This window comes from Lissotriton vulgaris, chromosome 7 (assembly GCF_964263255.1).
Source record: "Lissotriton vulgaris chromosome 7, aLisVul1.2, whole genome shotgun sequence".
NCBI lineage: Eukaryota > Metazoa > Chordata > Amphibia > Caudata > Salamandridae > Lissotriton > Lissotriton vulgaris.
The window spans coordinates 100,461,413-100,485,051 of record NC_141695.1 but is presented as its reverse complement, the minus strand read 5'-3'; the positions used below and the strand labels follow the sequence as shown (position 1 = coordinate 100,485,051).

The following is a 23,639-nucleotide window of genomic DNA, read 5'->3' as shown; positions in this document are numbered from 1 at the left end:
TTATGGAAAAAGAAAGCGAGACAGTCTCAGAAAGATGCCATTGAACTATGGCGTAAAGAATCGCACAGACGTACAGAGAAAGCACTTAGAAAAGCAGAGAAGAGTAGAGAGGATTCCGAAAAAGCTAGAGAAAATGAACTACTAGAGGAAGGAGAACGAGTCAAAATGGAACAACACGACAGACAAAGAAGTGCACTTATGACAGGATTGTATCCAGTCCTGGCCGAGGGCCTGCCCAAGGCGACCCCGGAAGTACCGAAAGATCAGCCCCCACCATTGGTTCCGACTAAATTACGTCACAAGACCGCAGCAGAAATTTTCCTTTCTTCTTATTTAGACGATGTAGCACCCGCATATACCAATGTTCCACCTGCACCTATACTTCCCCAACGACAGACTACTCCTCCACCACTTCCTGCACCCCCCATTAACCCTATCAATACGCTTAACCCTTTTGGGCCTGATACGGCCCTACCGACAGATCATGTTCAAGCCTCCGCTTCAGGAGGTGCATCAGGAGGTTTCCAGACCCCGCCACCAGTACATCGATTAAATACTAAAGAACTAGCAATGCAACGTACTCCCAAACCGATTACCAATGAAAAAGCGAAAGAACTTATCACATACTGTAGATATGACCCCATACCAGGCAAAGATGGTTGCATGTTATTAGCCTCAATACGTATAAGACGTGCTGCAGACTTTTTAGTCCTGTTTCCAGGAATAAAAGCTAATCTAGACAGGATATATCATTTTGTTCAGACGGGGGAGGGTCCGGAATGTGTTCACGAGGCCATGGCGCATCAGAAAGTAGACATTCAGAGCCTACTATTGAGATTCCTCATAAACTGTTTCATAAGAGAGCGAGACCGGCCTGGTGTAAATGAAGACGAGATGAAGGTATTAACTGCATGGAGTCAGAATATTTCAGACGGAAAACATGATAAACAAAATTGTATAGAGAGCATGTACAGAAAAATTCGTAAAGAAGTAGTAGTATTCCATGCAAAAGAGAAAGCTGAAAGAGAAGCAAAAGCAGACGAGAATAAATCCTCAGAGGATGAGCCAGAGACAGAGACAGAAGATAGAGGAACGATAGCATATGTGGGAAGGGGTAGATCCTTTAATAAACCTATACGTCCAGAAAGCAAGAGACTTTTTCACTCTGCAATGTCAAATCCAAAGACCCCTGAACATCTATTTCAGGCTACCGATAAAATACTTCAAGAACGAATGGGGTACCATGTACTCGATTCCATGGATGAACAAGAATTAGCCAGGTCAGCAGTACAATGGGCTGACAATTCTGATAAATATAGTGATGATGCATTAGCGCAGACCTTTTTGAATCTTTCACCAGATGAACAACGACTAGCTAGTATGTATATGATACAACACCTCCTTATATTATATAAAGGCCAACACTCTGATCCAGGTCCCTTACCCGATGTATTAATAGAGTTACTCATGAATAGATGGAGGGGCCTGGGTACCGACTTAATTAAAATAATTCTAGAACATCGACACAGATATAGTGCTTTCCTGAATCCACATTTTGTTTCAGCTCCACCCCCAGAAAGAAAAATGTTTTACATAGACAGACAAAATCCCTTGCGAGAAGTGCATCCAGACAGGAATGATGACAATACCTTTAGACGTGTGTTTGTGTACACGCCCATAACTAAAATAGAATTATTAGAAATGAAGAAATTAGTGTCTAGCCACGATAAGGACCCTGCAGGTTTCCATCGTGAAATAAGACATGTTACTAATGGGTGATTATACCTATCCCGACATCATGAAAATATTGAAAGTATTATTGCCTGCCGGTATTTACGAGAAACTCAAAGAAAAGGAATGGGAGGTGGGAGAGCAAAAGATTGATTGGGCTGTATTAGAGAACGAAGAAAATACTCGAACCCCAGGCCTGGGGCTTGGGGACAAAACTAAAGCGTTACCAGGATTGTTAGTACAAGTTTTGCCACGTTTATTAGCAACGAAAAAGGAGGACTGGGATGCAATCTCAGCCTGTAAACAGAAACCCGATGAAGACACTAGTGATTTTTATTCCCGATTTGAGAAATGTTTTATCATTAATAGTGGCCTGAAAACAAGTAGCGAGTCATATCCACACCTTTTTGTATCCAAGTTAGTCGAGAATTCCCTGCCCCAAGTTAAAAATCGTGTACTGAAAGTCGAGAGCACCTGGCAAGCAAATACGCCTTCACAAATGTTACAAATGTTACAGTATCACCAGAACAGAATTAGAGAAGAACATGATCACGAACAAAGACGTATGAAAGACACGAAAATGAAAATGTTAGTTGCTCAGTCAGTTCCAGCTGACGGTCAGAAAAAGGGCATGACACAGTCCAATAAATCAGCAGCTCCTGTTAAAGGGACATGCAACTATTGTAAACAGCCAGGTCACTATATAAACGATTGCGCAGTTTTGAAACACAATATAGCTACAGGTAAAACTAAAGAGAGACCGCGTCAACCTAGACCAGATCAGGCCCAACAACAAGTACCTCAGAATGCACAGCCTATGCAGGCTTCACAACAGACAGTACAGACCGTAGCGGTACCACAGCCACAACCGATTGCCGCAACACAACATGCAACTCAGCAGATGTACCAGTATGCCCAAACTGATTACCCCGATTATCAGCGATACACATGAAACAGCCTAGAGAGGGAAGTTGGCTTGCCTCTTATTGAGGTTCCTGTAGATCAAGAGGGTCCTTACGTTCATAGTCAAGTATTAGGTAAAGATAGAAAGTTTTTGATTGACACAGGGGCAAGCAGAACAACGATTAGTCACAATGAGGTTCCAGGGGCACCCCTCTCATGCTCCCAGAAGGTTCCCTTGGATTTTCAGGCAAACCTATTGTAAATGAAGTATCGAAACCAGTACCTCTTTTAGTTGGTCCGTTGTCTCGCACTACTGATTTGTTATTAACGAAATCATGTCCAGAAAACTTGTTGGGTATCAAGACATTGAAAGCTCTAGGAGCTGTTATTTGCTGTTCCCCGGAAGGAGTAAGACTGTTTTTACGTGACTTTAAGGGTCACTATGTGTTGAGAGATATTGATCCCAGATTACAGAATGTACCTGCACATTTATGGGCACAAGGCCCCACTGATGTAGGTTGTATGCACATTACACCATATCGAGTCACACTCAAACCAGGTGTTGTATTACCACGAATCCGACAATACAAGTTACCCCCAGATGCTGTAGTGGCTTTACTGAAAATCATTGACGAGCTCATTGCACAAGGAGTGGTTGTAGAAACCGACTCGAATTTATGTAATTCCCCTATCATTCCAATTCTTAAACGCACTGATCCAAATGCACCCCCAGTTTATCGATTAGTTATCGATTTACGAGAACTGAATAAATGCATTGTACCACAGTATCCCGTGGTCCCAGATATCTCCTCTCTATTGACAGCTATTGATTCTGAGGCAACGTTCTTTACTGTAATTGATCTGAAGAACGCCTTCTTTAGTGTCCCAATTGATCCGGAAAGCCAATATCTCTTCGGATTCTGTTTAAATGGCCGAAGCTTCAAATTTGCACGCGCACCTCAAGGATTCACAGAAAGCCCCAGCATCTATAGCCAAGCACTGAAAAGACAACTTGACAGTATACACATGCCTGACAACACTGCCCTACTTCAGTATGTCGATGATCTATTGATCACCGCTCGAAGTGAATATGAATGTGAACAAGCATCACTGACGGTTTTGCATTTCCTGGCTGACAAGGGGCACAAGGTGTCCCCTTCGAAGCTGCAATTCTGTGTTCAGCAAGTGGTTTACCTTGGGCACTTGCTGTCCAAAGGGGGGAGACAGCTAACACCTGACCGCATCCAGTTAATTGTAAACATGTCACCACCCAAGACACAAAAGGAGGTACGGGCTTTTATAGGCCTCACTTCTTACTGTAGACAATGGATCCCTCAGTATGCATTTCTAGCCAAACCACTGATACAGTTGACAACACAGGAGGCAGCGTCTTCGACTGTCCTCCCATGGACTCAGGAACATACACAAGCTTTTTACGACTTAAAGAAAGCCTTATGTCAAGCACCAGTTTTAGCGACACCATGTTACAGCAAGCCTTTTACGCTTTTTGTCACGGAACGCGAAGGTACTGCATTGTCAGTACTCACTCAGGATCAAGCAGGTTCACACAAACTGTGTGCTTACTTTTCTAGTACATTGGATCCAGTAGCCCAGGCTCTGCCTGCGTGCTTGAAATCTGTAGCAGCAACAGCTCTGGCAATCAGACAAAGTGATTCCATAGTGTTAGGACATCAATTGACAGTACAAGTTCCACACTCCGTGGAAGTTCTTTTAAACCGAACACAGACTCAACACTTGACTATAGCACGACTGACAGGTTATGAATTGACATTGTTTCAGCCACACATAGAAATCAGACGTTGCAATACATTGAACCCTGCTACACTTTTGCCATTAATTGAGACAGACCCATTGGCACATGATTGCATTGAAGTCATTACCATCACGACGAAACCCAGACAAGACTTGACAGACACCGCATTACCAGATCCAGACCTGACACTTTATGTGGATGGTTCATGCATGAGAACAAGTACAGGAGAGTTAGTGGCCGCATATGCAGTCACGACAGAAACTGAAGTCATAGAAACGAATTGTATTGACACCCTGTCAGCTCAAGCAGCAGAGCTCATCGCTCTGACACAAGCCTGTATTCAAGCAAAGAACAAGAGAGTTAACATATACACAGACTCACGTTATGCATTCGGAGTCGTACACGACTCTGGTGTACTCTGGCGAGAGAGAGGTCTTTTGACTTCTCACGGTGCCAAAATCCAGCACGGTTCCGTCATTCAAGCTCTGTTAGAAGCAATACATTTGCCTACAGCAATATCCATCATGAAGTGCAAGGCACATACAAAAGTCACAGATACTATTTCCCAGGGTAACGACCTGGCAGACCGAACAGCCAAGCATACAGCTCAGACTCAGACTCACACAACTGACCTGACAAAGACAATAGTCCAGACACCGACACATTGCATGACAGTTAAGGATCCCGCCTTAGATGTAATTGACATACAGACACATGCTACACCAGACGAAATCAAGAAATGGACTGAACTAGGAGGGATCCAGACAGAGCAGGGATGGATGACGAAGGGAAAATCTACATGGTTTCTCCCCGACTCTATGGTTCAAGTTATCATTAACACAGTACACAGTCCAGCACATTTAGGAGAAAAGGCCATGTTAGACAGTATTCAAAATCTTTGGTTCAATAAACATTTACGGGCAGCAGCCAAACAGAAAGTGCGTACTTGCATGATTTGTTGTCAGTTCAACCCAGGTAAAAGCATTCCTGTAGAGCAAGGTGGATTTCATCCTCCCGATCACCCTTTTGAAGTCCTCCAGATGGATTATATCCAGATGGAACGTTGTTGAGTATTCAAATATGTCCTCGTAGTTGTATGTGCACTTTCCCGTTGGACAGAAGGATATCCCGTCCCAGATTACACTGCCCCGACCACTGCCAAGCAGCTGGTTCGTGAATTCTTCCCCAGGTATGGTTTGCCCCGTATCGTATACTCAGATAACGGTCAGCCATTCTCGTCCGAGCTTATGAAGCAGGTATCACTCCTGCTAGGCTATCAATGGAAGTTCCATTGTGTCCGACATCCCGAGGCAGCAGGTCTCGTGGAACGCCATAATCAGACTCTGAAAATTCGTCTTGCCAAGATCTGTAGAGAGAAGGGCGTTGACTGGATAGTAGCTTTACCAGTTGCACTGTTTTACATGAGAATGATCGCACACTCCAGAACAGGGCTATCCCCGTACGAGGTGGTCTTTGGTAGGCCACCGAATATGTGGGGGACGCCTCTGCCGAGAAAAATCACTGATGTTGATTGTAATATGCTGACAGATTACCTTGCCTCCTTGATGTCTGCACTACAATCATGTCATTCACAGGTCGCTGCAGCTTTTCCCGACAACACCGAGGTGAAGCCACATGAGGTCGTTCCGGGGGACCTCGTCTTCGTGAAGAACTTTGACAGAAGAAGTCCGCTGGAGCCCCGTTGGCAGGCGCCGAAGCTAGTACTATTGACGACGAGGACTGCAATCAAAGTGGAGGGCCGCAAGGGCTGGCTTCACTCGAGTCATGTCAAAAAATACCACGGACTGCTGCCAGATATAGACTCCCAGCCCTGCCCTCCTCCAGAGACTGACTCAAAACTCCCCCTGGTAGAGAAAACTTCTTCTCAAGAATATAAACTGAAATTGAGGTCTAGCAAGTCAGACAGTTTAATTGTTTAAGTCCTCCCCTAGGTGAATCGGTTAGACAAGTTTCTGACATGTACCCCCTAGACCCCGATAGAGAGAGAGATAGACAGAAACAGCTCAAGAAACGTGAATATTGTAAATCACTTCGTAGTCACTGTATTGTGACTTTACTGATTATGTTTTTTCTGAGTCTTTTGATTATTGCTGCAAGTATACTGTTACACTTATATTATCCTATTTTCAAACATGCACATTCTTCTGCAAATAACACTGTCGAACACACTTTTAGTGAATTACCCCCGCATGAGTTGTCTTATCGACTTGCGCTGCGCAACAATACATTCATTAGTATGTTACACCATTCCCATCAGACCAGCAATGCTACCAATTGTTGGATATGTGGCCGACTCCCTCCCTATCAGAAATACAAGGGAGTTCTGCCCCTCTTTCCGTACCCGTTCACACACAATGGTTCCTGTGGTGCATGGTTTAGTTTGATTAATTCCTTAGATTCTGATTCTGTAGTTTACCAGGGCAACTGGGTATGGGGAAACCTGAACACTGTTTTGCATAAAGTATGTTTCCCTGACAAGGAGGGTCTTCCCAAAAGGACAGGAACTGATCTAGAAAATGAAGTATATGGATTAGGTAACTTCACACTTAACCTCATGATTCTGAATGTTGAATCCGAAACCGAACCAGTCTTGCCCGTTATGTCAGTACTACCAGTCAAAGGTGAATTATGTGTCAGGAAAAATGGTTCCGTACACCTGGGTCATAGCAAATGTACTACTGTGATCGAATTCAGTGATAAGGGCAAGTCTACATTCAAAGCTTCTCGTCATTCCTATTTCGTTTGTGGTCATACAGCATATATACGCTTACCTCTAGATTGGGATGGCACTTGTTACATTGCATTCCTCCTGCCACCTGTTTTCCTAGCCCCTCCTGATTATCATAGGGACTCCCATCTAGTACACGTTAGACCCAAGAGAGATCTCCCGATTGTCGACTACACTGAAACGGCATGGGAGCAGTATACAGACTTCAATAAAGGTTTCTTTCCCTACTTAGGTACTGTCTCCAATAGTAAATTGATACGTAAATTAACCAGAACACTTGAAGCAGTAGTGAATGAAACTACTTCCGCCCTAGGTAACTTAACGGAGGAGCAGTCTGCTATGCGGATTGTTGTTCTTCAAAATCGTCTTGTCCTTGACGTCATCCTGGCCGATAGGGGCGGAGCTTGTAGAGTCATCGGATCGAGCTGCTGTGTTTTCATTCCAGAAAACGCGCCATCAGTATATAGAGCCATAACCCGTCTTCACAAAATTGCAAGTCAGATACACCAGAATCCAGGCACCTGGACTTGGTCCGGTTGGTTCTGGACCACGTTGTCAACCTGGGGATGGAAAGTCCTATCCTATCGTAGACCCCAACGGCTCCATGTACGTGCTTCAAGTACATGTATGTTCCCTCCACTTCCAGCTATGAAGACGCAAATACATTTGCGTCCAACGTTAACATGTCCTCGTTCAGATCCACCATGGATGGGTTGAATATTCAGTTCCTAAGAATGCCTTGCCACCGTCTTTACATGGTGCACTTTTCACGTTTTCCTGGCTCTGGCGAGTTAGGCCATGTTTTCTGCCATTCAAGCCTTTTTCTGCCTTCTGCCTCTGGAAGTTGCAGCCTGGACCTGCATCTGTATCCCTGACCTTTGTCTTACTCCCTGCGCGGCTAGCGGTGCCTGGCTCGGCCTGCTTGCCTGCCAAAACAGTATTCAGCCTTCAAGTTATCTGCTCCGCTCCTCGAAAATACATTCCTGTCTAGTAGTGTAGGTAAACATCCTTCCCAGCTGCAGAGCAAAGGGCCCGGCCTTTCTGTCTCCGTGCAAGTAATTCATAGCTCCCGTTACCATGGTAGGCCCATGGCCCCCTTGCTTTACACGTAGACACATATGCACGCACCAGCAGTCAGTATAGAATAGCCTCTGCCCAAGAGACCTTTCCTTCTAGATAATACAGTTCCTCAAACACAAGATACCAGATATGATTTGGGATTAGGTTGTTCTGACACGCCAGACTTCTGTCTCCCCGTATAGCACAAATGTCAAGTCCCCTTCACCCTCCAGTTCTACGTCAATCACACGTCATGCTGCTGCGCGCGCATCTCTGCCACATGTTTCTGCTGACTCTTCAGGATTCTTCTAGGGATCCACCCACTTGTGACACTTCCCTATGACGTTTCTAGCACACACCTCCGTGTACGCCCTCATGCCCGCCTTCTGTTACGCACATGTGTTCTTATCTCTTTTCTCTCAGCTGTTACGCCTTCTGCATTCATCACCACTAAATGCATTGACTATATATATGATGTACTGTTAATAAAGCATTGTACATGTTCATGTGATTCCCTTCCTGAACCCTCGTGGTGATGGAACATGATACCTGGTTCGAACCAATTCCTTTTTAAGGAATAAAACCCTTACAAAACTCAGATGCCACGGACTCTGCCTCTCATTTTTCTTGACTGAGTTATTCTTATTGAACTTTACCGCATAAATTAAGTATAGGTAATTTAAATTTACCACAAGAGAGGGCTAAAATTTCAGGAAAGACTCTTCTAGGCGTAAATAAACCCAGTGAAGTAAGTCTGATTGAGGGCTCAGGGGGGGGGGGGGGGGGGGGGAGTACAGGATCATGGAGATGGATAAGATCCGAACGAGTGTATGACCGGGAACGGGCAGGGTGACATGCCCCGTGCCCCGGTCGGCCGCGGACGGGCGCGGACGGGCTTAACTCAGGCGCAACTCCGGCGCGCCTTCGTCGTGCCCGCTGCGCTCCTCCGCTGCGCTCCTCCGCTGCGCTGACACATAGGGTACGTTTAAGTAGGGTAGGATCTCGGGGGTGTGTCGATGATGTCACTCACCTGACCAGCCCGCTCCAAGATGGCGCCCACGGCCGCTGTGAGCCCGCCGGGACGATCAGCACACAGCCGGCCGCCGGGGCTCCCTGGAAGAAGAAAAGCAGGTTAGTGTCCTGTCAGAACTTTGAAATACAGGAGAGTTAGTGGGGCCGACAGAGAAAAATATTCCCTAGTTAAAAACGAGCGTCTGCTATCGACTCAGCAGAGCGCTAGTAAAATGATCCACAAGATGCACTATCGTGAACAGCTTCAAAGAAAATGCGTCCGCTTCTCCCACCACAGGCAAGGACCCACTGCCACTGGGTCCCCCGCCCGCTATCAATGGAGAGCGACAGAGGACACTCCGAAGTAGGGCAGGATCTCGGGGGGTGTGGCGATGATGTCACTCGCCTGACCAGCCCGCCCCAAGATGGCGCCCACGGCCGCTGTGAGCCCGTCGGGACGATCAGCACACAGTCGGCCGCCGGGGCTCCCTGGAAGAAGAAAAGCAGGTTAGTGTCCTGTCAGAACTTTGTATAGGGACCTTGTTTCCGTTAGAAGAGCGCAGTTCACACTTTACCACCCATGGTGGGCACCGTTACACCGCGGGGTGAAGCCGTCCAAAGAATGGGGTTCATGTTCCACCCTGGTCCTGCGAAAGGACATGGGCAGTTCTAGTACTGATGCAGGTCACTACATGTATGCAGTGGTTGAAGTGGGCGGAAAAAAGAAGGGGAATTGTGGGCGGAGACTCCGAGGGCGGGGATAACCCAAGGATTGGATCAGTGGGCGGAGTCAGAGGTGTGGGCAGAATGTGTCAAACATCCCAATTTTTAGTATTTGTTTGGCATTTCACCGACCAGTTACAGCTTATTGTGTTATTTATTTCAACCAATAAATACACTTGATTATTTGAGGTTTAATAGGAGTTATTGGCATTTAAATACATTCACAAAGTTTAATATATTTCCAATCACACAATGTCCCAAATGCGCTTAAAAGTGGAATCACAAGCCATTTGTCTTCAAGCCATGCGGTTTCACTTATTAGCACTTCTTCTCCCTTCTTCGACAAGAACAGTTCAAACATGAATGGCAATATATCCTAGTTTGCAAATGTTTTCTATATAATTGTGGCTCTGCCATATTTCCACATAATGCATCATCCACTGCATAATCTTAAAGTTTTAACTAATCATTTTTGTAGCTCAAACAGATAAAAATGCTACTAAAAAACGTGACTTGAGTTGCAGCAAAGTGGACGGCCTTTGCGAAGGTTGACTGATCACCTTTCTTGCTGCTGCATTTGTATGTTATACTGATACTACGAGCCAGAATCTTTGCAGAGACTTAACATATGTAAAAATGTCTAAATAATAAAGTATAAGAAAATATATTGCATTACGCTGCATTCTTTAGTCAACACTGCAGCATCATTTTGTCCCCCAGTGCTGAATAATTCCATTGACTCCAGAGCAGGTAGCAAATGTTAAAAGTGCTTGTGCATGAAGCAGAGAGACTGTGAAGTCTGCAAACATAGTTTGGTGTGCGTGCAAATCCTGCATTGCCGATCCTTGGTGAGTTGCAGCTACTACTGCTGAAACAAGGCCAATGGAGGTACCAATGGGTGAGGCGGACTGGCCTCGATGGCAGGGCCGGCTTTAGTGCTGGTGGCACCCTGTGCAACAATGTTGGTTACTGCCCCTAATGATCACCTACACCTCGGACTCCCTCACTACCACCATTTAACAGTCCCCCTCAAGTCTCCATAACCACACTCTTTCTCAGATTTAATTTTATTTACAGCATCACTTATACCAGTGTACGGTGTCAGAGCACTTTACATCACACACACTACACAGAGACAATCATTTATATGTGTGTAAATCATAGTATAGGAAATGTTACATAAGACAAAGGACTACAAGGTGTAGAAGCCACATGACAACCATACTATTAGGCAGTATAGTTTAAAAGCTCCCTCTTCTATGTTAGGTTTTTAACTTAGACTGCAAGTAACAAAAGGATCTCTGACAACAGCAGTAACCTACTAACCTACTTAAAATTATGTGCACTTTGTGATTTGCATGGTACATGTTCTTTGCAGCAGGCACATTAACTCTCTGTGCTACCTTTCCAGGAGTCAACCCTTCCACTAGACATCACTCTGATCTCTCTCTCTAGGAAGAATATTAATCACCAAAATTATCATGCCATTTTTATTGTTGCTGAAAATTGCTTGAGGCCAGGAAGGAAGCTGCAAGTTTATTATGGTTTAAAAAAAACTTGCTAACACTACGCACCCACCCGAAATAGGTACCCAGTGAGGACACACTGTTTGCACCGCGCTAACCTGCTCAGGGTTCATGTGACCTCAGTGACTGGATCACTGTTGCTCTAGGGTGTGCTGCTTTGTAGGCCTACCCGCAAGACTGGAGATGAACCTCAGTATGGATTGTGGTGGACAGGCTTTCAAGGTTAACACACAATTGACACCACTAGGGTACACCTTCTTGCGCTAAGACGTCAGGCCTTCTAAGGTCTTTCGGGGCCTTCAAAGGTCAAGCATGGGAATATGCTCCCTCAGTAGAGTCGTCTGGTGTACTCTTCATGAACGCTGAACCTGGTTCCCCGGTTCAAAATTCGACAGCTCTGGCCATAGTGCCACATCCTCTCCCCCACTGAACACCATACGGCCCCACTGAGAGAAACTCGCACTGCCTTCAGCTACAACCAAATTGTGCCCGCTATAAACACTTGGATGTGGCTCAATTCAAATTATGCACTAGATAAGAGTAATATCCTGCCTAAAAAATAAAAAAAGTAAAAGCAAACACTCAAAGGGAGTGCAAGAATAAGTAAAGCATGTGAAATATAAGCAGAAACAACATTGTTACCTTAACAATCTCTCACTCACTATTCAGAAATCAGCGAGTGGTTTTACCTGAAAAGTTAAGGACCGTTTCATTGCTTATATCCTTACAAAACATAAGCAGTATGGTTTAAAAAGACCACGTCCATAAACACAGAGCCATGGTACACATTTTGTTTTCCAGTCCACCCATCAACCTGGTATTGCAATACATCTAGGAATGATGCACTTCCCCACCTGGGGACAACAATGCTGTTTAAAGAAAGCCGAGAAAACAAAAGTAGCGCTTCACTGCAAAGCCTGTAGAGTGAGGCTGATAAAGCAACCACCCTGTCTTGCTTTATTTAGTGATGTATTTATTTTTCATATTTAAAACCTTTTATTTCTCTCCATCCTGAGGCTGCACTTTGGAGTAGAAAAAGTGCATTTCCCGCAAGAGTCTTTTTATTTTTTGGATCCATTTCACAGGTAAGCAACTAAATGAAAGAAGGAAAGAGAGGTTGTGAACTGTTTCTTCAAGTCACGGTTTTCAGTAAGCAACAAGCGCGTGTCTGCCCTGTAGTGTGAGCACGCAGTGGGAGCATGTGAGGCAGAAGAGACGCCATGTGCGCGCACGAGGTTTGTCTCCCTTCGCTTACCAAACCCACAACAATAGAGTCTCGCCAAGCGATGCAGCGCATGCTCTGCGTTCGCTAGGCAAGACCTAAAAACAAAATGAATACTCCAGTGCAAGTTCGGACAATCCTTTCCAGCCCTTCCTAGTATCGGCCAAGGGCCGACGGCTGCGCAAAGGTTGGGATGCGCGTTTCACCTGTTGGCCCACACCAAAGGTGTTAGTTGATGTAGGTAACTCCGTTTGCTTCTGACTACTTTGTGCCTTTTTTGTATTTCAATTATTGGTAAACCTAGCCCATAATACTAAAGGTTTTTCTGATTACGTTTATCGTTTATCAATTTAACCAGTTTGTTGCCTCCATAAATAAACTGCAACACAAAAAGATGATGGACGGAATGTTGTACATTTGTCAAACATTTACCCCCAGTCACAGACCTGGGTTTAATCCATCGTTATTTTGCTCACCACGCCACCCCAGTTCAGACATAGCCATATGCAAATCAGTCTTGACCCTGTGCCTCATGGGAACAGTCCAGACCGAACTGCTAGGCCATGTCTTCCCTGGACCGGAATCAAGCTTCCTAGGACCAGTTTCGGGCTTTCATCCCCTATCAGCCAGGATAGCTTTAAACTGGGATGGCATGGTGAGCAAAACAACGATTGATTTAGGCCCAGATCTCTGCACTAGGGTGAATGTATGACATCCTGGCTGATGATGGCTGAAAGCCGAAACCAGTCCTAGGATGCTTGTTTCCAGTTCATGGAGGACCTGGCTTGGCAGTTCGGCTGGACTGTTCTCATGGGGCTCGGGGTCAAGACTGATGTGCATATGGCTCGGTGCAAACTGGAATGGCATGGTGAGCAAAACAAAGATGGATTTAGGCCCACATCTCTGCACTGGGGTGAATGTATGACCTTGTACTACATGCTGTCCATCAACTGTTGTCCAGACCGAACTGCTAGGCCATGTCTTCCCTGGACCGGAATCAAGCTTCCTAGGACCGGTTTCGGGCTTTCAGCCCCTATCAGCCATGATAGCTTTAAACTGGGATGGCATAGTGAGCAAAACAACGATTGATTTAGGCCCAGATCTCTGCACTAGGGTGAATGTATGACATCCTGACTGATGATGGCTGAAAGCCGAAACCAGTCCTAGGATGCTTGTTTCCAGTTCATGGAGGACCTGGCTTGGCAGTTCGGGCTGGACTGTTCTCATGGGGCTCGGGGTCAAGACTGATTTGCATATGGCTCGGTGCAAACTGGAATGGCATGGTGAGCAAAACAAAGATGGATTTAGGCCCACATCTCTGCACTGGGGTGAATGTATGACCTTGTACTACATTCTGTCCATCAACTGTTGTTTTTGCATCCATAAATAAACTGGCTACAACTGTTGCTGTAAAAATAAATGCTTCTCAGACAAGCACTATTTGAGGTCTCTATTTGAGATGATTGCAGCTGTTTTGTTAGGTACTAAGTCCAGACAGTATTGTGATGCATTGAGCAGGCAAATGTCCATGGTGGTTTCTTTCTATGAATATATTCACATCATCTTTTCGTGGTTATAGGTTGTTACAGCTACAGTGCAAAGTCGCTGTCCTACAATTTTGTAGCGGTTAAATTTACCCCCACGCCTCCACAGTTCTCTTAAGGGAAATCCATATCGCATTAGTTAATCGGTCTTTTGCAGATGAATATAAAACTGTAGGGCAGTTATGTGACTCAAATTGGCTCTTTTTTCAGCGACGAACTAACATTTTACTCGAATCAAGTTGGGCTTATGAGTGTGTCTAAATGTACTCTTCATGCTTTTTGGAAATATCTGTTAGTCTGCACTCTGTAACTCTACAAACTACTGTGCTCAGCTCTAATCTGTGCATTTCTGTATGTATCTTTATCATGTGTGTTCACAGGATTTCATGCTACGTTACAAAGGAGAGCGGCATCACTGGATTGGTCTGCAGAGGGAAACTGATCAACCATGGAAATGGGTCGATGGAAACGAATTCAGTAACTTGTAAGTTCTCAGTCTTTTTCTTAACTCACTGCCTGACATGTTTAGGTCACTAATGCCATATGATAAACTGATCACAGAATCAACTTACTCAAATTACATACTTTCTGATGGCTTAGTCACCAGTTACAGGTGGACTGCCTGTATGAAAGATGCCAGTATGTTTCTTGAACTAAGACTAGGTATGCATTTTCATTCAAAATCCATACTAATATAATAAAGAGAGAGCCCAAACCTTTGAGGCGGGTAATCTCAGGAACCACAGCACCAATCACAACACCCAATACAGCGTTGGAAAGGGCAGTTGCAGCAGAAGGACATAGGCTATGCAGACGCCCACCATATACATTTAAAAGGTAAAAGAACCGTGCTAGCAAAGTTGTCCCTTGTGGGCGTGTCTGCGTTGTGCTCTGGGCGTGTGCTGGGAGCGTGACAAACACTGGGGGCGTGTGGTACGTTCCGCCCTTCATGCCATGTCTCATATCGTGTGCTAATCCCACCCTGCTCCCTTTAAATACCACTGCACCCCATAATCATAACCCACCCGTACTCCTTGAAATACTCCAACACCCTTAAACACTAACCCATCTTAACCCTATAAATATACCCTGTACCCCAAAACCCAAACCTATCCCTAAACCCTAAAAATACCCCTGTACCCCAAAACCCAAACCTAGTCCTGAACCCTATAAATACCCATGTACCTCAAAACCCAAACCTACCCCTGAACCCTAAAAATACCCCTGTACCCCAAAACCCAAACCTAGCCCTGAATCCTAAAAATAACCCTGTACCCCAAAATCCAAACCTAACCCTGAACCCCAAAACCCAAACCTAGCCCTGAACCCTAAAAATACTCCTGTACCCCAAAACCCAAACCTACACCTGAACCCTAAAAATACCCCTATACTCCAAAACCCAAACCTAGCCCTGAACCCTAAATATACCCCTGTACCCCAAAACCCAAAACTATATCTGAACCCTTAAAATACGCAAACACCCCAAAACATATACCTCAGTTCCCCAAATCATCTACCACTATACCCATACTTACCTTATCCAAACATTAACAAAAAACATGTTTTTACCATTTGTGCATTTACAACGAATTTCGTTGTAAATGTATGCGTGGTAAAAGCATATAAAATGTAATACCATACGTTATAATGGCATTTGCGGAGTCATGGTACTTTCGTAATGAAAGTATGCAGAGTGATGGTATGCGGAAAGAAAGCTGCAGAATAATGGGTGTTTACCCTCACCCGGTAAGTACATTGGTGGCACGGCGGCCCACATCTCCAGCAACATACTCATATTTTTTCACCACCACCACCCATTTGAAAAATGCACAGGTCTCTCTCATTGATGGCCAGCACCGACATACACTTTTAGACACACCTCCCGACACAAGTTCTAGAGTTGCGAACTTTAGAGCTGGGGAGCTACGTTTGAATCTCGGCATCTGCTCAACATCCTGTGATTCCAGGCAAATCGCTTTGTCTCCCCGTGCCTACCACAAATGAATGTGTTCTTCTGTAATGTAAATTGTGCTCATGCCATGTTGTCGAGTTCGCGCTATATAATATTGCAAGGAAAAATAAAGTAGGGAAACTAGAGTTCACACACTACTGATTGCGCACTCTTAAGTGCATCAGCAGTGCACTGTGAATTGGAGCGTTTCCCAGGCCTGTCACAGATAAGAAGTGCTATCGAAACGAAATTCTACAAAATATACTACTGGCCATCAGCAATTCATACCCGGCAACGTCGGGACGGGCTGCTAGTGTACTTAATAAAGACAGGGGAGAAGGCAGAGGTCATCTGTTAGCCTTGAAGCACCCATCTATTTCACCTAATGGCCAGGACCAATGAGGGTATGGCAGAACCATTTAAATGGTGTGTCATTGTCAGAACCCTTTATAGAGGGCCACGGGGCAAGCAGGAGCTACTGGGCCCAATTATGGTATTTGAGGCCTCTTCCTCCTGATTTCCCAGGGCCCGGCCTACTAAGGATCCCGAGCAACTGGGCCAAGTATGATACCGTTTTATCGTTGTATTGATGTCGGCGGCGTTCGATACCGACCATGCCATCCTTCTGGATCGGGTCGAGAACGCCGGCATCCGGGGCACTCCGTTGAGGTGGCTCGCATCATTCCTTCGAGAGCGAAATCAAGCGTTCCGCCTCTCCACTTTTACGTCAGAGGAAAAAAGCCTCACTTGTGGGGTCCCTCAGGGCTCCTCCCTCTCCTCTTTATTATTTAACCTGTACATTTTTCCTTTGATTTCAGAGCTTCAGAAAAGACCAGTAGTCATTTTTAATTATGAGGATGACCTTCAGCTCATCTTCAACATTGATTCTTCCCCCTCCTCCGTAGAGAACGTTCAATTTACCATGACTTTCATTAGCAGTTGGATGAATGCAAACCAGCTCAAGCTTAATCCTGACAAGACTGAGCTGGTCCTCAAAGGGCCTCCAGGAAATCCTTGGAACACCAATTTCTGGCCACGCTCCCTGGGCTGTCCACCATCCCCTGTCAACTCGGTTAAGAGCCTAGGAGTTACCATCAGCCAGGACCTCTCTATGGGGCCCCAAATAAAATCAGTGGTTTCGGCTTGCTTCTTCCACTTATGTCGCATCAGGAAAATTAGCAGATTCCTCTCTCATGACGCCCTCTTCCAAGTCACTCTGGGACTGGTCATATCCTTGATTGACTATGCGAACGCATTGTACGCTGGAATGCCCGCTTACCAATCCCATCAACTTCAACTTATTCAGAAGCAAGCAGCTAGACTCATTTATGGACAGCCAAAGTCTAGTCATACTAAGCCCCTTCTTAAGAGCCTTCACTGGCTCCCTGTGGCTCAGCGCAGCCTTTTTAAATTGGGCTGCCTGACTCGCAAGGCCCTCTCTCTCCAAGGCCCGGCCTTTATTGCCTCTCGTATCCACTGCTATATTCCTTCCTGGGTCCTTCGATCTTCATGCTCAAACCTTTTGTTCACATGCACCTTTAGACGTAAGAAGCATAGTGGTCTGAGTTTTTCCTTGCAGGCTCCACTCCTCTGGACCTCACTTCCTCCTGATCTCCGTCTAATCTCCTCCTACCCCTATTCAGGAGGGCGCTTAAGACCTGGATTTTCTCCCAAGCATACAATTAACTTACTTCACCTACTGCTGTGTTCTCAGTTTGTCCTTGTAGGCGCCAAGAAACCGTTGGTGTACGTGCGCTGTATGAATAATTTTTATCATATCATCATATCAAGTACCCCTTCAGCATTTGACTCTGGTACCACAAGCTGAGCAGTTCAAGGTTTCTTGGGGATGATTAGGTGAAATGTGAGCACAGGCTCACAAATAAACATATGTTCAGCAACCTCAATAACAATGTCCTAAAAGCGAAATACAGTACACACTAAATAATAACACTCCTTATATGATCTGTATTCTAACACTGCGCTTGCGTACATCAGTGTCTCACTTTTTTAACTACCGACTGGGGTTATTCTGCCTTCTGCCTTCACCTGAGGCAGCAACCAGGTTAGGCCCGCTAGAGAATGAGTGTTAGACCCACAATTGCTATTCAAAGTACAATGTCCTTACACCTTTGGCACTCTAATCAAAGCAGATTCTCCCCACAAAGGGTTTGTGATTCGAGGTGCAGTCCTACCCACTCCCACTGGAGATGCAACAGAAGGCCTGGGCGCATTCAGTTGTTCTGGGTTGAGGTTAAATTCTGCTGATACAGGGATAAGTGGAAGTCTTGTCTCGGCCGGCACTGAGTGGACCGCCACGGTGCACCTCCATTGTCACAGTAAGTACTATATGTTTCCTATGGCAGACCTGGGGGACTACTCCAGTTCCAATGACAAAGTACCAGTTCTGAATTAATTGTTGCACACTTATCACAGGCAACAATCCGCCACTTCCTTATTGCCCCCGCCGCCTGGCATATAGGAGTCACGTTCTGTGCACTCAAGGTGACGTCTGTTTTCAGGTCACAGGACTACACAGGGCGATGGCCCTATCTTAACTGCTCCTAGGAGAATGAAAATTCTCACGATTTAAAATAATTAACAGACTCTATTAAATCAGTAGTCTTTAACTTTATATTGCAGACATTGATTTTATTTTGCAATGTTGCTATTCCAGAACAAAACTATGTACTTAAATTGTCTTGTAAATCATACACCAAAAACATTTCATATGCCTGTATTATTCTTGGCATTAGAGAAAATCAAATTTATACATAAATACATGAAACTCGCTGTGCTGCGTAGTTATTCATTTAGAACAAAAACATTGTGAATGGTAAATTGATGTCACCCGATGCATTTCGGGAAGCCCTGTTCCCTTCTTCAGGGGCGAAAACCTAGACAAATGTGATACAAAAAAAGTATATATCAGAATTATAATCCAACGGTTAATAAATGTTAGTTGGACACAAGGAGGAACATACATATCAATATCATAGTTACCAGTTGGTAAACTGTGCAGTGTATAAACAAATCACATGTGCTACACGGTTTTGTATCACATTTGTCTAGGTTTTCGCCCCTGAAGAAGGGAACAGGGCTTCCCGAAATGCATCGGGCGACATCAATTTACCATTCACAATGTTTTTGTTCTAAATGAATAACTACGCAGCACATCGAGTTTCATGTATTTATGTATACATTTGATTTTCTCTAATGCCAAGAATAATACAGGTATATGAAATGTTTTTGGTGTATGATTTACAAGACAATTTAAGAACATAGTTTTGTTCTGGAATAGCAACATTGCAAAATAAAATCAATGTCTGCAATATAAAGTTAAAGACTACTGATTTAATAGAGTCTGCTAATTATTTTAAATCGTGAGAATTTTCATTCTCCTAGGAACAGTGCATCCTGCATTTAGGCTTTGCTTGCATATCTTCTTGTTGTTTTCTAACTATGTGGCCAACATAGTTTAGCAGCTTGCACCCTTGGTTTACTTCAGAATTTACAATTGGGGTATAATTTTGAGTGCTCCTCTTCTCTCTGTAATTGCCTATCTTCACTGCAGCACTGTACAAATGCGACGGCCCTTAAGATTCACTGTGCCCCTCTTAAACCTCCCCCGCATATGGCCGTCATGAACAACACACACAGGCAGATGACCTCGATCAGTTCGACAGTCCTGATGGATCTGAATCTCACACTGCTCCAGGACCCACTCAGCAGGATCGACACTGAACCTTGCTCCCTCCAGGCAGTCTCCATCTCACAGGGGTGTCGGGTCAGGCTTTAGCTTGTGCTCCAGGCAGGTGTTCTTGATTCTTTTGGGTAATGTCACTTGCTGGCCAGGGGATGAGTAATTTGGTGATGCAGAAAATATGTCAATCAAAGCTTGCTATATAGTTTTGATATAAGCCCAGCATTGTAATTTATCCCACTTGTTGTGTTGGGCAAAAGAAGAAAAATTATGAGCGATAGGTCCTGAAGAAGGTTGTTAAAAGGATATGATATCCACCGAAAAGTGAGTTGACCAATATTGTTTATATAACCCAGTTCAAGACGCAACAATGGAAGACTATTGTAGAGTGGTGTCTGTTGTGATGTGACTTATCCTTTTTGGACTCTGCTGCGTCCGGTCCATGCATTACGTCAATTAGAATGTTCACGTTGCTGAGTTCTATCGGTAACAGTTGGTGTTAGGTTGGCGTGAGGTGACATGCTTGCTTGCTGCTTTGAGGGTCGTCTTGATTTTATGGAAATAAACCTTTCCTGTTTGATCCCGTGTCCGGTGTCGTCACTACATTTTTGTGGCGACGAGCGCCAGCCTTTGTAGTGACACCCTTGCTGCAAGAGGCGTGTGAAGTAGACGTGGTCTGCCGCCTTTTTTCCTGTCAACATTGACGTCTACTGTGGTGCTGCATGGCTCTGCGCATGAAGATTGTCGAGCGTAGTTTGTGAAGAAATCACCTGTCATCGCCTTACAAAGGAGGGAGTAACGTATGCGTGCGTGTCTGAGCATGAGAACTGTCGGTATGGCGTGATTTCATACAGAGCGAAAGAGGTAGAGGAGCGTTTAATACGCATTGTATGCTTTGAAAGCTTGAGAGTGACAGCGGAATTTAAGCGCTTGTGGAAGAAATTCCATTTTCGAAGGAACAGCTGTGTGGTGAGGAAAGTGGACAAACACTGGCAGAAGCAGTTTAACACTGTCAAATGTGGTGTGAGCGCCTCAAGCTCAGCATTTCGATTATGCCTATGTAAACAGCTGACTTCCTTCATTCCAGTCACTTCAGTGTACAAGGGAGATTATCATCTCTAGGCAAAGTGAGCCTTCTGCTGGTTGCTGGGTGTATTGCATATGCAGAGAAAAACACCATCTAAAGAGCTTTTTTGGGTATCCATTGGGGAATTCTGCAGTAAAGTTATTTGTAATGGCTGTATCCTCAATTGTACTTCCACTTTCATGGGAGGAGTCGATTGACTTGTTTGAAAATTACATTGTAGCCTTAGATGGTCTGGAATTCTCTGCAGGGAGTGGAGTGGTGTGGCTCACTGGTTAGAGGCGGCAGACCCGGAAGCAGAGGACTGCGAGGGACCAGGGTTCATTTCCCGACGCGGCAGGGCCGTGGACCAGGGTCAGCGGACTCGATAATTCTCAGGAATCACACTCGGCAACTCTGGGCATTAGCTTGCCTCATTTCCACAATGGCCCCCCACATAGGCCGGGGATGCCTGGAGATACCCAGTAGGGTCCATCTCACAGGGAAAGCCAGGACGGGTTCCCCAGCGGTCTACAGCGCGGAGATACTGCATGTGGGGTGATTCATGCTTTACATTACATTACACAAAAAAGCACTTCTTTTGGACACTACAGGAAAGGAAGCACATCGCATTTTCAAGTATTTGCCACAGATGCTCGGAAGTGGAAATCAGGCTGTTAAGGATGAATACCAGGAAGAGAAGTTAAGGTTGGAGAAAAGGTTTGCTAAAGAAGAAAATATCGTCCTCTCACATACGAGTTCTACAGTGGGCCACAAAAACCAGAGGAATCCGTGGAAGATTTCATTTCAGTTCTGCGCGAGTTGTCCATCAAATGCAATTTTGGCCAAATGGCAGATGAACTTATTCGTGATCAATTCATTGTTCAATGCCACAGTAAAAATACACGAGCGCTTATGGGCAGCTAAGAACCCAACACTGAAAGACTCAATTTCCAACACAAAGGTTGTAGAGGAGTCTGAGCAATGCATGAAGGTCATGAAAAAGAAAGGGGAGGTTGCAGAGGAGGTGGCAGTTGTGGGAAAGAAGGATTACCCTGTGAAGTCTAAGAGTGAAAAGTCCTGTTTGAAAGTGCAGAAAGGCACAAAGCAAAGGGGATGTGCACGATGTGGGAGTTCTGTACATAACAGCGATTCAAAATGGTGTTTCGCTAGCAAACAAGATTGCAGAAAGTGTGGACGCAGAGGTCACTACACAAGAATGTAGTGGGACCGGTTAAGGGTTGTGGTTGCGGAAGAATCGAGTTTAGAAGGAGATAGTGAAGAACGCGTCCTGGTGGTCCTTCCAGGCAACACAATTGAAGGGAAAAGGCAACGTCCAAAATCAAAATTTTTGACATCCAAGGCAAGCAGGTGGAAATGATGGTGGATTGTGGATCTTTGTGGACAATTGCGCCGAATTGGATGTGGTAAAAAGAGTGACGAAAGTCCATCTTTTACCAAAGGATATTAATCCAAGGGGATACCAAGGAGAGACAATCAATGTTTTAGGCTTTTTCACTGCTTCCATCACTTTCAAGAAACTATGGGGAAGATCTACGTTGCAGAGGACGGACCTCCCATTTTGGGGTGGGGTCATCAGTTTGATCTACAGATCATCATAGATCCGCATGCTGAGGGGCAAGTTCTCAGTTTGTCGGATGCTGTAGTTCCTATATTCCCAATAGGCTCTGCGCATTGGAATAGTGTGTCCTATAGTCTAGACGTAGGACTGAAGTCGACTACATCTCTTCTCAGGACTCGATTTCCCAGCAACCCGCAAGGGTAGCCTGGAAACACTGGAGCTGGAATTCTCGGCTGGAGAAAGTACAGCGTCTCTCAGTGTGTCAGCTGGAGGGTCGGCTTCCTTCGGCACTTGCTGCTGCAGGGCGCATCGGGCAAGTAGATAGTCGAACTGCTCCAAACCACCGTGTGTTTGTTTGGACAAGTGTGGGCATATTTATACCTTGAAGGTGCTGAGTTTGACGTAAGATTGGACATAATAATGTCATTAGAATCTTAATTCTCTGAAAACTCCATGAGTTTTTGGATGAATTAATATTCATGCAGGGGAAAGTCCCTGACTGCTGAAGGCGGTTTTTTCCAAGAAATCGTTGTAGAGTTTCGGAACTAGTGGAAGTAGCCAAGCCGTATTAGGACTGCTTGAGCTATGTCTTAATATGGTTATGATTTCTATGCCTATATTAGGATACGATATTTTATACCTATATAGGGCATGAATTGGGAAAATTACACTAAAGTCCTAAAACGCTATACAACACTCACTCCACGTATTATGTCTAATATTACTAAATCTAGAAGCATAAAAAACATAACTAAAGGATGTGTTCATAATCCCACCCAAAATACATGAAATGCATTAAACATGGTTTATACACATATGAGTTTTTGTCTTGCACGCAGTTTACAAGTAATAGCTGTCAGTAAAAAATGCTATCTAAATGAAACATGAAATGGCTCTAAATTTACAGAAAAAAAGGTAGAGACCATTCCACAGCATAATATATAAACTGTTATTGTTTTCATGAGATAATGCCAAATATATGGCTATAAGAAGTATCAAATGAATTTCTTGTTCTCTAAGAATAGTTCTACTTTAAACAGATTATTTTGTGGCAAGGAGAAAGTTCTATTCTGGGATTTTGAGAAAAATTTTACAAAC

General features: G+C 44.7%; 1 protein-coding gene across 1 annotated transcript in view; it reads left to right on the top strand.

The window, feature by feature from the left end:
• Positions 1-23,639, top strand: part of LOC147700909 (killer cell lectin-like receptor subfamily B member 1B allele B) — a 442,286-nt gene that overhangs the window by 316,302 nt on the left and 102,345 nt on the right. The window contains exon 4 of the mRNA XM_086929767.1: positions 14,623-14,726. Coding sequence (XP_086785893.1) covers positions 14,623-14,726 — 104 coding nt within the window. The remainder of the gene's footprint in view (positions 1-14,622; positions 14,727-23,639) is intronic.